Consider the following 14,509-nt stretch of genomic DNA (forward strand, 5'->3'; position numbering starts at 1 on the left):
GAGAATTAAATGAGCGTGGAAAGTATGATAGATAAGGGTTCCCGTTAGCAAGCAAAATTGACGTTGCACATGATTGACGATGTGATGCTATCCCCGACTCTTTTTCCTTCAAAGCACGACAAAAAGAGTAAAAGTTGTCGAGTTTGTTTCTCTGTGGAAGAAAAAAGAAAGAGAATGGAAGCGCCCTGCGTTGAGGCAATGCGCAAGCAGAGCAACAGGGGGACCCCACGCCAGCCTGTTCCCTTTTTTTAGTGGCGCGTCCTGCAGCAGATTGGCGATGAAATGGTTAATCCGAGGCGGTCGAGATTCGAGGCAACCCAATGGTTGTTGTATCGAGATATATAATAAGAGGGATCGGATATAGTAGAAGTTGAGTTTAGAGGTGGTTGGAGGTTGAAAGTCAATCACAACGTTAGAGGGAAAGCTCCAGTAACAAAGTCGCTATAGGAACTACCAGCTGTTAAGTTATACTTCTAACGGAAAGTGTCTGATGCACAGCCGAGGGGACGCGCAGCCAACATGCAGCCATTCCGAGATATCCAATTGTTCGCTCACTGCGATACCCTCAATATTCTCTCTGAGTAACTGCACTGGAGCCAAGACATCACACAATGATCTTGACAATCTACAGTTAATTGCCATGTTTGATCAATCAATCAATCAGTCACTCAACCAAACCCTCCAGTTTCTCTCTCTTTCTCTCTGCCGAGGTGTCACACTTCGTATAAACCTGCATGACCAGCCCCAGACCTGCATGCAGCTTCTCAGGGGCATCCAAAACTTGCATAGAAACACCTACAACACAGACAATTAAACTGCTTAAAGGCATCTATTGCTAGTAATAGCCAATCCTTTCTCTAAATGATCATGCAAAAGACCAGCAAGTATGCAGCATCCAACGCCCATCCTATCAAAGCTCGTGTAGAACATACTATACACCCTCCATCTCTTTCGCTCATCCTCCCTGGAATTACTTCAGATCTTCAGACAGAAGCTCTCCCAGGCTATTCTGACCATCCTTGAATTTTCCAAAGGCCTCCCGATACTGCAACAATCATTAGTTTCAATCGACCACGAAAGGGAAAATATCACTTACCGCAAAGAAAAAGTTGAGAATAAGCACAAGCATCAGTGAGCCACTGATAATCATGGGTCCGATCATGTTGTCAAAGTCCTTACCGCTTCGCTCCACAATCATGGTTCGTCTGATTCTCAGCATTGCATAACCCCAGATGCCAGCAAAGACAGCGATGAGGACAAACAAGAGACCAACGACAGAAGCAAGTGTGTTCTCACCAGCTGCTGTGTAAAGACCAACAGCCAGGCCGCCCTGAAGGATACAGATATGCTGCCACTTAAGGAAAGTTCGCTCGTTGGCAAGCCAAACCTTGGGCTCAACCTTGAGCTCGCCCATGTTCTTGATCCATTCTGTCGGCGCAACTACACCCTCTGGTAAGGGCTGTTGAGATGCCCGCTTCGCCCTCGAGTACTTGGACAGTGAGAATCCGGGGATAACAGATGAGAGCGTCCCATAGGACCGCTCTTGCTCTGATCGTTGCTGTGTACTGCTCTCGCCAGCTTCCTCTCCGTTCGCGGGAGTAGACGTCCGCCTGTTAAGAGCTTGGGCGATTGAATCCTTCGACATGCGTTCGGCCAGATAAGACTTGCTGACTGGTGAGCTTTGGGTGGGCTTATAGGATCCAGACTTAGCTCCAGCTCCAATCAGGCTTCCCACAGCCATAACATCCTCATGCCGTTGAGCACGTCGCTGCTCCTCCTCCTCAAATGTCTTCTGAGGGTCCTTTCGGATATCGGACTCAAGGTCACTGAGCCAGAAAGGCAAGTTGTTGACGTAGTCCTCGAAGAGAACTGCAATACCATGGACAAACTTGGAGAAGCGAGGGGTAGGGTGAACCAAGTGAGAGGACATCAAATCCTCAACCCATGTCGGGTGCTTTCGCTGACTATCCTCCTTCAGCTTGATCTCAAGAAGGGCATAAGGGAAACGGTTGACCTCGCTTTGGTTCATCTTTTTGAAGGGGTAAGTCATCTCACTTTCATCAATGTCAAGACGATGCCACTCATTGGGATCACGGCAGGGGCGGCTGGGATCAAGAGTGTCCTCACGGATGAATGCCACATCGGTATCGATGGCAATGCGAATACGATCATCAGCAGGCTTCTGGAAAGCGGTTCGAACATAGTTGGCCCTCAGAACAGGGCTAAGACCCTTCTCCTTGACGTATTTTTGAATGTTGTTGACAGTCTCCTGGAATTGCTCAATCTTTTCAGGGGCAAAGCTCTGTCTCTTCATCTTCTGGATCGCTTTCTCAGGGTTGTATTCGCCATCCACAAATGACTTGACATATTTGTCCTTGATTGTGAACTTGAGGTCCTGGCTGCCACCCTTGTCATCGACAGTCTTTTGCTCAACGAAAATTTCGGGACGAGTAGCCAATTGTCCATACCAGCGAAGTCGCAGGGACGTTGCTTCGGATTTGCGGTTGACCTTCTCACCATAAAGCTCGAATTGCTTGTTATCGAAGTACAGCGAAGTGATAGACGGAGAGTCGCTGCCATCAAGCTCCTTGGCGGACTGCTCGCTGTAAACAAGGGCTGGTAGATGTCGAAGGATGACAGTCTTGACCTCGAGCAGGTTATCAGGATGGACCCAGACTATAACCAAGTTAGCATAGTACAACAAAGATGAAGGCGTCTTGAATTTGACTTACACTTGTGAGCTATATAGCGCTCGCCATTGTGAGTCTCGCCTTGAGACTCAAGATCCAGGGGTGGCAGCTGCTCTCCGCCATCCTCGAGTTGTTGCCTAATGGCAAAGTACATGATGGACAGCTTGTTGAGTAGCGGGGAGTAACCAGTCTCAGAGTTGAAGGGTCGCTGAGAAAGGCTCAACTGCATCATAGGTCGGACTTTGTAACGGTCTCCTCGCTTCCGGTCGTGCTTCTTAATGATCTTGAGGAAGCCAGTGTAGTTGATGTTGCTGTACTTCTTGAGCTCGCGGACTTCATTAGTGATCTCGTCAAGCTCTGATTCCAGAGTGCGCAAGCGGGAAGCCGAGATCTCGCCCTTCTGAGGAGCTCCATCGTCCTCCGAGGACTCGACGGGAGCCAGTTCCTTGAGCTTATCAAAAGCAGCGTCAACTCGTTCCTTAAGAGCGTTAAAGCGTTGCTCTTGGAACTGAGCGACCTTCTCGAGCTGGTTGTTGAAGATCTCTTCACAGAAGCGAGTCTCGTCCTCCTCGGTCCACGGCTGGTTATCATCATCGGCCACATCCTCCCTCAACAAGCTCTTGAGCTTCGCATAGTCGATGTACTTGTCCTTCCATGGCGGATAGGTGGACTCGCGGAGGGTCCGGCCGAAGCGCATTGTGGGTGGATAGCGATTGGAGCTTTACGACAAGATAGACCAATTATCTCCAAGCAGGCGACCAACAGGATGCTATGTAGGCCGAGATAGACCGTCGAGAGATCGTACCTGAGACAAAGGTAAAGCGTTGAGGAATTCGGAATAGGTTCAATTGCGGCGCATGACACAATGATGATGCAGTTCCGTCAAGAGCGGATTATAGCTTCGAGACGCGGCAATGGAGACGAGACAGTTGAAGCGAGATGATGTTGTCTAGAGATGCTAGACTCGCGACAAGAAGGATACACGGCAATATTAAGGATGACAATGGGAGTTTTTTGTTGTGGCGTGCGAAGATGAAGGTGCACGATAACACAAAATAAGTTACAGTTGTAGTTTCAAGAAGTTGAACGAGAAAAAGGCTGGGCAACAATGGATCAACAGGCTGACTGCCCTGGACCCGGACCTAGACCTGACGCCAGGACCCCACTAGCGGAAAGCAAGGCAGTGAACGTTAGACCACCTACAGCATGGGCAGCATCCACTCACTACAGAAACAGCTCTTCAGCGGCTCTTCGGTGTCCAAAACAGCTGCTAGAACTAACCCTCGGTGGGAAATGGAACCGTAACAGACCCATAACCCGCTGGAAACGACCTGGCAGCTTGATACCCGTTTCGCCTCGGTTCTGTTAACCCATGTTGAATTTGTCTCCAATTGCCCTATCAGAATCCACCACTTACACACGTGTTGCCGTGGATGCATCTAAAATCTAGGTGCATATCATTCCCGTCTGTCTAATCCCTGCTTCTGCGTGCATTCATGTGTCTCCATCTACGCACGTGAAGAGAATTGGCCGAATAATCTCAGTTCATGGCATCAAACAATTTTTGTTGGTGAAAGCTGAAGAATTTTCGGGTATGAAAGACTCTCAAGATTCTTCGTATTCAGGCTCTGTCATGGCATGTCACTATCTTTACGGTAAAAAATTGGCTTTTGACTAGAGTTTGCAGCTAAACCAGATTCGAATAAATCATTTCCTTAGCAACGTCGATAACACGTGAGTTACATTGGATTGCATTGCTCAAACCTCCAGCCTCAATATCACCAACAGGCTCGATGCTTGTTCTCTTGGTGACTGCGTCGTTGTCTTGTTTACCAATCAAATGTCTCTTGTGAATATGCGACTTGAGCTCAAGTTGACAAGAGGGCACGCGACCTGTCTCTGATGCGAATTTGACGTCTCATTTCGAACTCGGGATCTAGCCAATGACAGGTGTCGATGTATACACGCATGAACACAGAAAACGACACTGCATCTCCGGGCTTCCTCGGCGAGACAACATTTCATGGAGAAGTGTCGCATGGTCTCTGGCTGAGACTTCATTTCTTAGGGCCAAAAGACCAAGGAATCATAAACTTTTACTAAGTTTAAGATTACCTTTATAAGACTTTCCTAAACATTTTCTTAATCTCCCTAAAACATCACAAAAGCGAGAACGATCAAATCAAATATTCTGATAGCTCGTCGTAGCCAACAGTCATTCAAATTGGTATAACTAAAAACATCCATCATTCCTGAACAGACACCTTTTATCATATCCGATTCCATGGTCATGGTATCATGTATCCGATCCGTTGCTCCTGTGCCCCAAAGAGAGAATAAATAATGGAACTATGCAAATTTTATTCAAGCCTCGACCTTGATCTGGCTGAAAATCTCCTGCGCAGTGCGCTTGGTGATACCACCAGTAACAGGCAGGTTGGTGTACTTCTCAAGATAAAGATCAATCTCGCGAGCAGCCTGGCGTCCTTCGTTGATACCCCTGAGACATTTGTTAGTGATGTTTCTTCAAGTGGATAGATGTAGTTAAAACTTACCAGACAATGAGAGATTGTCCGCGGCGGGCGTCACCAGCAGCGAAGACGCCCTCGAGGTTGGTGCTGTACTTGCCGGGGGCAGTCTTGACATTCTTGCGAGCATCCTTCTCGATCTCGTCACCAAGAACACGAGCCTCAGGTCCAAGGAAACCCATGGCAAGGAGGACGAGGTCGGCAGGGAAGAACTGCTGAGAGCCCTCAACCTTCTTCATGTCCCAACCACCGCTAGGAGACTTGGTCCACTCCACGCGGATGGTGTTGATGCCCTTGACCTTGCCAGAGCCATCATCCATGAACTCCTCAGACATGATGCAGTACTCACGAGGATCCTTGCCAGTGTGCTGGCGAACCTCAGTGTGACCGTAATCAACACGGTAGATACGAGGCCACTGAGGCCAAGGGTTGTCGTTGGCACGCTCAGGAGGAGGTTGAGGCAGAAGCTCGAAGTTGGTGACGGACTTGGCACCGTGACGGAGAGAAGTACCAATACAATCGTTACCAGTGTCACCACCACCGATGACCACAACGTCCTTGCCCTTGGCGGAGATGTAGGTGTTGTCAGCAAGCTCGGAGTCAAGGAGAGACTTGGTGTTCTTGTGGAGGAACTCCATAGCGTAGTGAATACCCTCGAGCTGACGGCCCTTGATAGGAAGGTCGCGAGCAACAGTAGCACCAGTTGCAATGACGACGGCGCTGTTGCTGGCTCGGAGCTCGTTGAGAGAGGGGTGACCCTCCTCGCCAACAGCAACGCCAGTCTTGAAAATAATACCCTCAGAGGCCATGAAATCGGTACGGCGCTTGACAATACGCTTGTCGAGCTTCATGTTGGGAATACCATACATAAGAAGACCTCCAAGACGGTCAGCTCGCTCGTAGACAGTAACGAGGTGACCGGCACGGTTGAGCTGATCAGCAGCGGCCAGACCAGCAGGGCCGGATCCAATGATCGCGACAGTCTTGCCAGTCCGGACCTTGGGAGGCTGAGGAACCATCCATCCCATCTCGAAGCCACGGTCAATGATGGCGCACTCAATAGACTTAATACCAACAGGGTCCTCGTTGATACCTAAGACACAAGCACCCTCACAAGGAGCCGGGCAAACACGGCCAGTGAACTCGGGGAAGTTGTTGGTCATGAGGAGACGGTTGAGAGCATCCTTCCACTGGTTCTGGAACACCAATTCGTTCCATTTAGGGATGATGTTGGAGATAGGGCAACCAGTCTCGGACTGACAGAAAGGAACACCGCAGTCCATGCAACGGGCTGACTGGTATTTGAGCTCGTCCTCGTCCAGACGAGAGCTCAGCTCAGCCCAATCCTTGAGACGAGAGTTGACAGGTCGGTACTTCTCCTGGCGGCGCTTGTACATCTTGAAGCCTCGAGTCTTGTCGAGAACAAGGGCACGCTTCTTCTCGGCAGCGTTGTCACCAACAGCCTCCTCGAGATCCTGGAGCTTGGCAACCTTCTCGGACTTCTTGTGCTGGACACCAGAGACAGCAGGAAGGTTGTACTCAGCACGTTTGGCCTCAGCAGCCTTGGCAGCCTCTTCCTCGAGGACACGCTTGTAGTCAACAGGGAGAATCTTGATGAATCGAGGAAGAGCTCGGTTAAAGTCAACCAGGATGCGAGCTGCGCGCTCGGAGCCAGTGTAGTGGTGATGATCCTCAATGAGACCGCGAACGAAAGCAATCTCAGCAGGGTCTTCAAGACCACTGGCCTCGACCATCTCGCCGTTGAGCTTGGAGTGGAAATCACCATGAACATCCAAGATGTAGGCAATACCACCAGACATACCAGCAGCAAAGTTGCGACCAGTAGATCCAAGAACAACAACGCGACCGCCAGTCATGTACTCACAACCGTGGTCACCAACACCCTCAACAACGGCGGTAGCACCTGAGTTTCGTACAGCGAATCGCTCGGCAGCAACACCACGGAAGAAGCAAGTACCAGTAGTAGCACCGTACAAGCAAGTGTTGCCAATGAGGATGTTCTCCTCCGACTTGAAGACAGCGGAGCGGGGAGGGTAGATGATCAGACGACCACCAGACAAGCCCTTGCCGACATAATCGTTGGCATCACCCTCGAGCTCAAGAGTGACACCAGGAGCGAGGAAAGCACCGAAAGACTGGCCAGCGGAGCCCTTGATATTAACATGGACAGTGTCCATGGGCAGTCCAGCCTCGCCGTATCGCTTGGAGATGTGGTAAGAAAGGGAAGTACCCATTGCTCGGTCAGTGTTGACGATGTCACACTCGATTCTGGAGGGGAGACCCTTGTCGAGAGTCAACTCAGACTCGGAGATAAGCTTGTTATCGAGTCGGACGTGGAGCTTGTGGTCCTGCTTTCGGACGTTGAAGGTGGCAACACCAGGTCGGAGCTTGTGTGCCGGTGTCAGGAGGAGAGACAGGTCAATGTTGGCTGTCTTGTTGGTTCGAAGGTCATCACGCATCTTGAGGACCTCGACGTGACCAACCATCTCGTTGATGGTTCGGAAACCGAGCTGGGCCATGATGGCTCGGAGCTCGTTGGCAACATAGTAGAAGAAGTTGATGACGTGCTCGGGAGTTCCAGTGAACTTCTTGCGAAGCTCAGGATCCTGGGTAGCGATACCAACAGGGCAAGTGTTCAGATGGCACTTGCGCATGAAGACACAGCCCATAGCGATGAGAGGAGCGGTAGCAAAGCCCCATTCTTCAGCACCAAGCAGACAAGCCAGGGCAACATCACGACCAGTCTTGAGCTGGCCATCAGTCTGGACAACAACACGACCACGAAGATCGTTAAGTACCAGAGTTTGGTGAGTCTCAGCCAGACCCAACTCCCAAGGGAGACCAGCGTACTTGATACCAGTCCATCGAGAGGCACCAGTACCACCATCGTGACCAGAGATCAGGATGTGATCGGCCTTGGCCTTGGCGACACCAGAGGCGACGATACCGACACCGACCTCAGACACAAGCTTGACGGAGACTCGGGATCGAGGGCTGGAGCACTTAAGATCGTAGATCAGCTGCTTGAGATCCTCAATGGAGTAAATGTCGTGGTGAGGAGGAGGCGAGATAAGACCGACACCAGGGGTGGAGTGACGGGTGCGAGCAATAGACTTGGACACCTTGTGGCCAGGAAGCTCACCACCCTCACCAGGCTTGGCACCCTGAGCCATCTTGATCTGAAGCTCGTCGGAGTCAGCAAGGTAGGCAGAAGTGACACCGAAACGACCAGAAGCGACCTGCTTGATGGCAGAACGCATGGTGTCACCGTTAGGCATACGTTGAGACCGCTCAGGATCCTCACCACCCTCACCAGTGTTGGACTTGCCACCAAGACGGTTCATGGCAACGGCAAGAGTAGAGTGAGACTCCATGGAGATGGAACCGTACGACATGGCGCCAGTGCAGAAGCGACGGACGATGTCAGTCCAAGGCTCGACCTGGTCGATAGGGACAGGAGTGCAGTCCTCAAACTTGAAGTCAAGAAGACCACGGAGGGTACAGTTCTTGATCTGCTCATACTCGGAGCGGGAGTAAGCCTCGTAGGACTTGTCGTTCTTGGTGCGAACGGCGTCCTGGATGTTGGCAATCGAGGTAGGGTCGTTGACGTGGGGCTCACCACCATCTCGCCAGTGGTACTCGCCAGACTCAGGAAGACCAGAGGGGAGGATAGTCTCACGGGTGGGGAAACCACGCTCGTGGAATCGGAATGCCTCCTCAGCAATGAGCTCGAAAGTCATACCTTGGATACGAGAAGCAGTACCCCTGAAACATCGCTCAACAACTGTCTCATCAAGACCCAGGATTTCGAAAATCTGGGCACCCTTGTAAGAGGCGAGAGTAGAGATACCCATCTTACTCATAACCTTGAGAATACCACCATCACAGGAGTGCTTGTAGTTACGGATAAGAGTCTCATTGGTAGTCTTCTTCTTGATCAAACCCTCACGGTTCAACTTGAGAATGCACTCCATAGCAAGGTAGGGGTTGATGGCATCAGCACCGTAACCGAGGAGGACACACATGTGGTGAACCTCACGAGCCTCAGCGGTCTCGACAACGAGAGCAACCATGGATCGCCACTTGTTGCTGACAAGGTGATGGTGAACCATAGCAGAAGCGAGGACAGCGGAAACAGGCACGCGGTCAGCCGAGGTGTTGCGGTCGGAAAGGACAATAACACGGTCACGAGCCTCGATGGCGGCGGAGGCCTCGTTACAGATCTCATCGAGATGCTTGATATAGCCCTGAACACCTTGGCTCTTGGGGAAGGTCAGATCAATAGTCTTGACAGTCCAATCGGAATACTTGTTGGACATGTTCTTGACGGCATTGAACTCCTCGATCGAGAGGATGGGGCTGGGAAGCAGAAGACGACCGCACTGGGAAGCGTCCATCTCCAGCAGGTTACCCTGGGGACCAACATAACATTCAAGAGACATGACAATGGACTCTCGGATAGGATCAATGGGAGGGTTAGTGACCTGAGCAAAGAGCTGTCGGAAGTAATCATAGAGGAGACGAGGAGCCTGTGTCAGGCAAGCAAGGGGAGCATCGTTACCCATGGATCCCAGAGCTTCCTTCTCATCAGCGGCCATAGGAGCGAGTAATAGGGAAACCTGCTCATGGGTATAACCGTAGGAGAGGAGAAGGGGGTCAGCCTGGATAGCCTTGTCATCAAGCTTGGGTGCAAGGTCCAGGGCCTGCTCCATGATCTCAACGACCTTGGGCAGAGTAATCAATTCACTATCGAGCCAGGCTCGGAAGTCATATCGACTCGAAACAGCCTCCTTCAACTCCTTGTCATCAATGATGCGACCAGCCTGTGTATCGACCAACAACATACGACCGGGCTGCAGACGACCCTTCTGGATGACAGTCTCGGGCTCGACGGGGATAGTTCCGACCTCAGAAGCACAGATGATACGGTCATCGTCCATCACGTAGAAACGGCAAGGTCGGAGACCATTTCGGTCAAGGTTGGCACCACAGTATCGGCCATCGGCGAATGTGAACAGAGCAGGGCCATCCCAGGGCTCCATCTGGCAAGCAGCCCACTCGTAGAATGCAGCCTTCTTGGGGTCCATATGCTGGTTGCCTTGCCAGGCCTCAGGAACCATGAGCATAACAGCTTCGGGAAGAGAGAGAACACCGTTAATTGTAAGAAGCTCGAGAACGTTATCGAAAGCAGCAGAATCGGAACCACCATCCTCGACAACAGGGTACATCTGCTCGAGCTCCTCCTTGAAGATATCAGACTGCATGACACCCTCACGGGCGCGCATCCAGTTCTTGTTTCCTCGTAGTGTGTTGATTTCACCGTTGTGGGCAGCCCATCGGAGAGGCTGAGCACGGTCCCAGGAGGGGAAAGTGTTTGTAGAGAAACGAGAGTGCACCAGAGCAAAGTGGGCCTCGTAATCAGCGTTGACAAGATCGTGGTAGTAAGAGTAAACCTGGACGGGAGCGAGCTGACCCTTGTAAACGATGTTCTTGTTTGAAAGGGAGCAGAGATAGAACCAGTTGTGAAGACCAATGCTCTGAGTGGCACGCTTTCGAAGGATGTACAGCTGTCTCTCAAACAGGCGTTCGTCAAACTTCTCAGGGTCGGTCATTTCGGGAGCATTTCCAGTACCGTAAGCAGAGGCCAGGACAACAAAAGGCTGAGCGATGATAGGCTCGCGCGATTTGGCTGCAGGTCCTAGAAGAGTCGAGTCGACAGGAGGCCTTCGCCATCCAAGGACTCGGAGGCCCAGCGACTCGGCAACATCTTCCAGCTGCCTCTTGGACTCTTGAAGAGTCTCCTCGTCGGGCTTAAAAAACAGGTTTCCCACGGCGTACTGGCCCAGGGGAGGCAGCTTAATGTCCTCCTCCTTCTCAAAGTTCTTGATGAAGAACCGGTGGGGGATGGATGTCATGACACCAGCACCATCACCATCTCGTGCATCGGATCCCACGGCACCACGGTGAGTCATGTTGCAGAGAAGGTTACGGGCATCACTGACAATCTTGTGGCTAGGCTTGCCTTTGATGTGGCTAAGAACATGTTAGTGAGGTTATGATGATCATCTGAGTAGTAACTGACCAAGCAAAGCCGACACCGCAAGCATCCTTCTCATAAGAAGGGTCATAGAGACCCTGCTTCACCGGCAAGGCACCAGCCCACGAGTCATTGTTCTCAGTCTGATACTCATATGGTATGTATGGTTGTTGCTCGGCTTCGGTTTGAATCTGTCGGTCGTCGAAGTCCTCGTTTAGGCCCATGCTAGGCAAGGATTCGATCGAACTTGGGTGGGGTTGTGGGGGAGTTCGGTGGGGGATGTAGGATCGCGGGGCGCGTTGGTAAGAGCAGCTGTAGCCACTCTAATGGAGATCTAGCATTAAATCAATTAGCACGGGTAAAAGGAAGATACGGCAATTAAACGCGCTGCGTGTAATAGGCTACAGGACCAGTTCCGGTGAGCTCAAACAGGTTCCGAAAGGTTGGCCGAGGCAGTCCAGGATTTGCTGTTCATTGAGGGGTCGCTAATAAATAAAAAAAAGCTGGTGGCTCCGGCATCGGGTAGAGATAAGGAAATCTGACGATAACTCAAAGTCACCAGAGAATATGCCCCGCCAAATTGCGCCCGCAGCTCTCAATACAGCCTCTGTTTCTGGCTGAGTGGTTTTGCGTAGCGCCCTCGAGCGAACAGCGTAATGGCAATGCTGAAGTGTCCATTTCATAGCATCCACTTCCAAGACAATGCAGGCTCTCGACCAAGCTTCTGAGCTGTCTTATTCGGGCCATCGACCCACCAAATTATCGGCGGTCTGCCGGGCGGGGCCCTCGTCCTGGCTGCATTGGAGTGGGATGTTTTAGAGCAACAGGGCCAATGATGGACTGTGCAATGCTAACAACCTAACCATGCAGCCATGCAGCTAAGACAAGGGGGGACCGAAGAGGCGCCTAGGGATGGACGTCACTGCAGCGATGCCACCAAGTGTTGGAAATGGAAACAGATGCCACCAATGCCAGAGAAGCGCAATCGGAGAGGCATGTGAAGCTAGTCCGCTAGAAATGTTGCCTTCACTTGTCGTCTGAGACATGTGATTTCGGTATGTCGCCAGTTCAGGTCGCAAGAATGAGCAGCGATGGCCCGAATGTCGTTTATCCAGGTAGTTCTGTGTCGAGGAGCTGCACCCGGTGTCGTAAGAGATGCAGAAGTGAATCCAGTTCGGCTCCAGGCAGCAAATCGTTGCTTTCGATAGGGAGTGCTCATCACAAACTTACCAAGTGGTGGTCCTCTTCACCAAAGAGGTTATTCGTAAAACGAAAGGGTATCAAAAGGCGACTGGCTTGCAGTGCAGTAGCAGGCAGGATGGGCACGTTAGATTCTAAGGAGAGGCGAACGCGAGAGGACAGAGCAGTGGCAGTAGGGGGAAGATCAAGAGGAGAGGAAATGTTGGAGGGGGAGGGCAACAGCTCTGCTTTTATGAATGGGCGGGAGATGAGTGGGAGTGAGAGTGAGAGGAAGTGGAGGGCACGGGAGAAAGGGAATTGATGTCCGAAGCCGTCCAGCAAACGAAGGCCAGTCCAATAGCAGCTCGAGTAACTATAGCAGTAACGGCGACAGCTCAATGGTTCACTGCCTCTTTTTCTTGAGTCAATCCAACTGGGTCCAGCTTCGGAGCAGCTCAGAAAAAAAGGCCCCGCGAAAGGGAAAATGGACAAGCGAACACCAAAAAAAAAAATCCAATGGAGCGGCTACGGCGTGCGTGGAGGGGAGGAACCCGCCAGGGAGAGGGGTGTATATGAGGGGGAAAGCTAGTTCGGTAGGGGCGTGCATCTTGAATAGGGCTTGAAGAGAGAGCCTATGGTCGAGGTCGAGAATGCGGCGTCAGAGCGAGATACCGGGGTTGTGCATAGCGCAGTGGGGGGACCGATGATGTTGATGATGTTGATGGCTTGAAGAGCACCCTCTGTAGACACAAAAGTTAGGTTTAATGGACGTCAAGAAATGGTATTTCACATGAAAGCTGACTTTCTATAATTCCTCTTTGTGTACTGCTTAGCTCTGCTTTTCCCCAACCTCATCCTTAATACAATTCTAAAAGGATAACAGCCCTTACAAGCCGTCATTCACTTATAATCTTTTGAGAGTCTGTCTTCGGCGTGCTGGCTCCGAACTCGAGGTAGGCGCACGGCATAGACCCTACCGTGGCCCCATTTCCCTACCGTTTCCATGCAGTAGAGTAGACGGGAATTGGGGGAGAGGAGGAGGAGGAAAACGCACATGCCAGGAAACAGCCGCAAGCAACTGAGGTTACAGGCATTTGTACGACGCTCGCATCATTGACATGCCACTGTTTGAGCAACATCACCTTTCAAATGTATCAACATTAGGAAGCTCAGGACTTTTCGTCTCACCTCTTACTCTCGGCATCTCTTCCGCTGACATGCTGGTTACACAAATTGTAAGGGTTGCTAAAGCCTCAGGATGGCCTATTGTTCAAGCATCGTGTTATTCTCCAAATTTACCATGTTGTGCATGTCGTTCCATACTCCGCGATTCGTTCAACACCTTGACTCCTTGTATCAAATCCCAGCTATCCATACCACTATCCCTTGTTTTTCTATCCTTTTTATTCAGAATCATCTTACGGACTTGCCGTTCTCACGCTTCGGAAATTCCTCCGAACTCAGTTTTGAAGCCCTCGACTTAAGCCTTGAGGTGCGCCCGTCCGCTGTGTTCCGCTCACCCTCCTCCGTAGATCGGCCTGCATCCTCGGCAGATTCCTCTTTGGAGGCGAAAGCAAACGCACATCTTTTTGAATATCAATGTACTAGGAGAAGCACAACGCAGCAAATTAGACGAGTCAGAATGGGAAATGTGTTGTTGCAGCCCTCTATTTCTGATCTACAGACTTGGAGGGTTGAGATCTGCCAACAACTACGTCTTCGAAAAATGGATACACGTCGCTCAATCGAATAGTGGCAAGATGTATTTGTTTCGATACAGGCGGTATCCTGATTAATTAACAGGGTACTCCGTAATTCCCCATGGATCCCCTCATAATAGTATTTACTCCCCGCGTTGTGAATCAACCCACTCCGTGATCGTTGCCTGACTTTCTGAACCTCCTCCATTGACCTGACCTGACAACTAGGTGCGTTCCATCTGCAACCCCGTAAGATTGTAGTTTAGCGGTCAGTAGCTCGGTCAGCCTCCTACAGCCAGTCAATTTGTTTCTAATACAAATATCAACCTTCATGAATGGCCTCATTTGCTGTTG

General features: G+C 51.0%; 2 protein-coding genes across 2 annotated transcripts; both read right to left on the bottom strand.

Annotated features, from left to right (window-relative positions):
* Positions 1–794: 794 nt before the first annotated feature.
* On the bottom strand, positions 795–3,809 carry FOBCDRAFT_314585 (VTC domain-containing protein). Its single transcript, XM_031194358.3, has 3 exons — positions 2,733–3,809; positions 1,097–2,676; positions 795–1,045 (listed from the first exon to the last, which is right to left on the bottom strand). Exons 1-3 carry the CDS (start codon positions 3,385–3,387, stop codon positions 971–973), a joined length of 2,310 nt encoding a protein of 769 aa, XP_031029096.2. The 5' UTR covers positions 3,388–3,809; the 3' UTR covers positions 795–970.
* A 1,057-nt stretch (positions 3,810–4,866) lies between these two features.
* FOBCDRAFT_7920 (uncharacterized protein) lies at positions 4,867–11,623 on the bottom strand. Its single transcript, XM_031194359.3, has 3 exons — positions 11,322–11,623; positions 5,246–11,272; positions 4,867–5,190 (listed from the first exon to the last, which is right to left on the bottom strand). Exons 1-3 carry the CDS (start codon positions 11,498–11,500, stop codon positions 5,055–5,057), a joined length of 6,342 nt encoding a protein of 2,113 aa, XP_031029097.2. The 5' UTR covers positions 11,501–11,623; the 3' UTR covers positions 4,867–5,054.
* Between the last annotated feature and the right edge of the window lie 2,886 nt (positions 11,624–14,509).

The sequence above is a fragment of the Fusarium oxysporum genome, chromosome I (genome assembly GCF_013085055.1).
Source record: "Fusarium oxysporum Fo47 chromosome I, complete sequence".
Lineage (NCBI taxonomy): Eukaryota > Fungi > Ascomycota > Sordariomycetes > Hypocreales > Nectriaceae > Fusarium > Fusarium oxysporum.

Bases quoted from the DNA above. Each gene is read 5' to 3' on its own strand.
- FOBCDRAFT_314585 (XM_031194358.3), bottom strand. From the start codon at position 3,387: ATGCGCTTCGGCCGGACCCTCCGCGAGTCCACCTATCCGCCATGGAAG. The intron at 2,677-2,732 runs GTAAGTCAAATT...ACTTGGTTATAG, and splicing joins GCGCTATATAGCTCACAAGT to TCTGGGTCCATCCTGATAAC. The intron at 1,046-1,096 runs GTAAGTGATATT...TGATTGTTGCAG, and splicing joins TTCTCAACTTTTTCTTTGCG to TATCGGGAGGCCTTTGGAAA.
- FOBCDRAFT_7920 (XM_031194359.3), bottom strand. From the start codon at position 11,500: ATGGGCCTAAACGAGGACTTCGACGACCGACAGATTCAAACCGAAGCC. The intron at 11,273-11,321 runs GTCAGTTACTAC...ACATGTTCTTAG, and splicing joins TGCGGTGTCGGCTTTGCTTG to CCACATCAAAGGCAAGCCTA. The intron at 5,191-5,245 runs GTAAGTTTTAAC...CAAATGTCTCAG, and splicing joins GGACAATCTCTCATTGTCTG to GGGTATCAACGAAGGACGCC.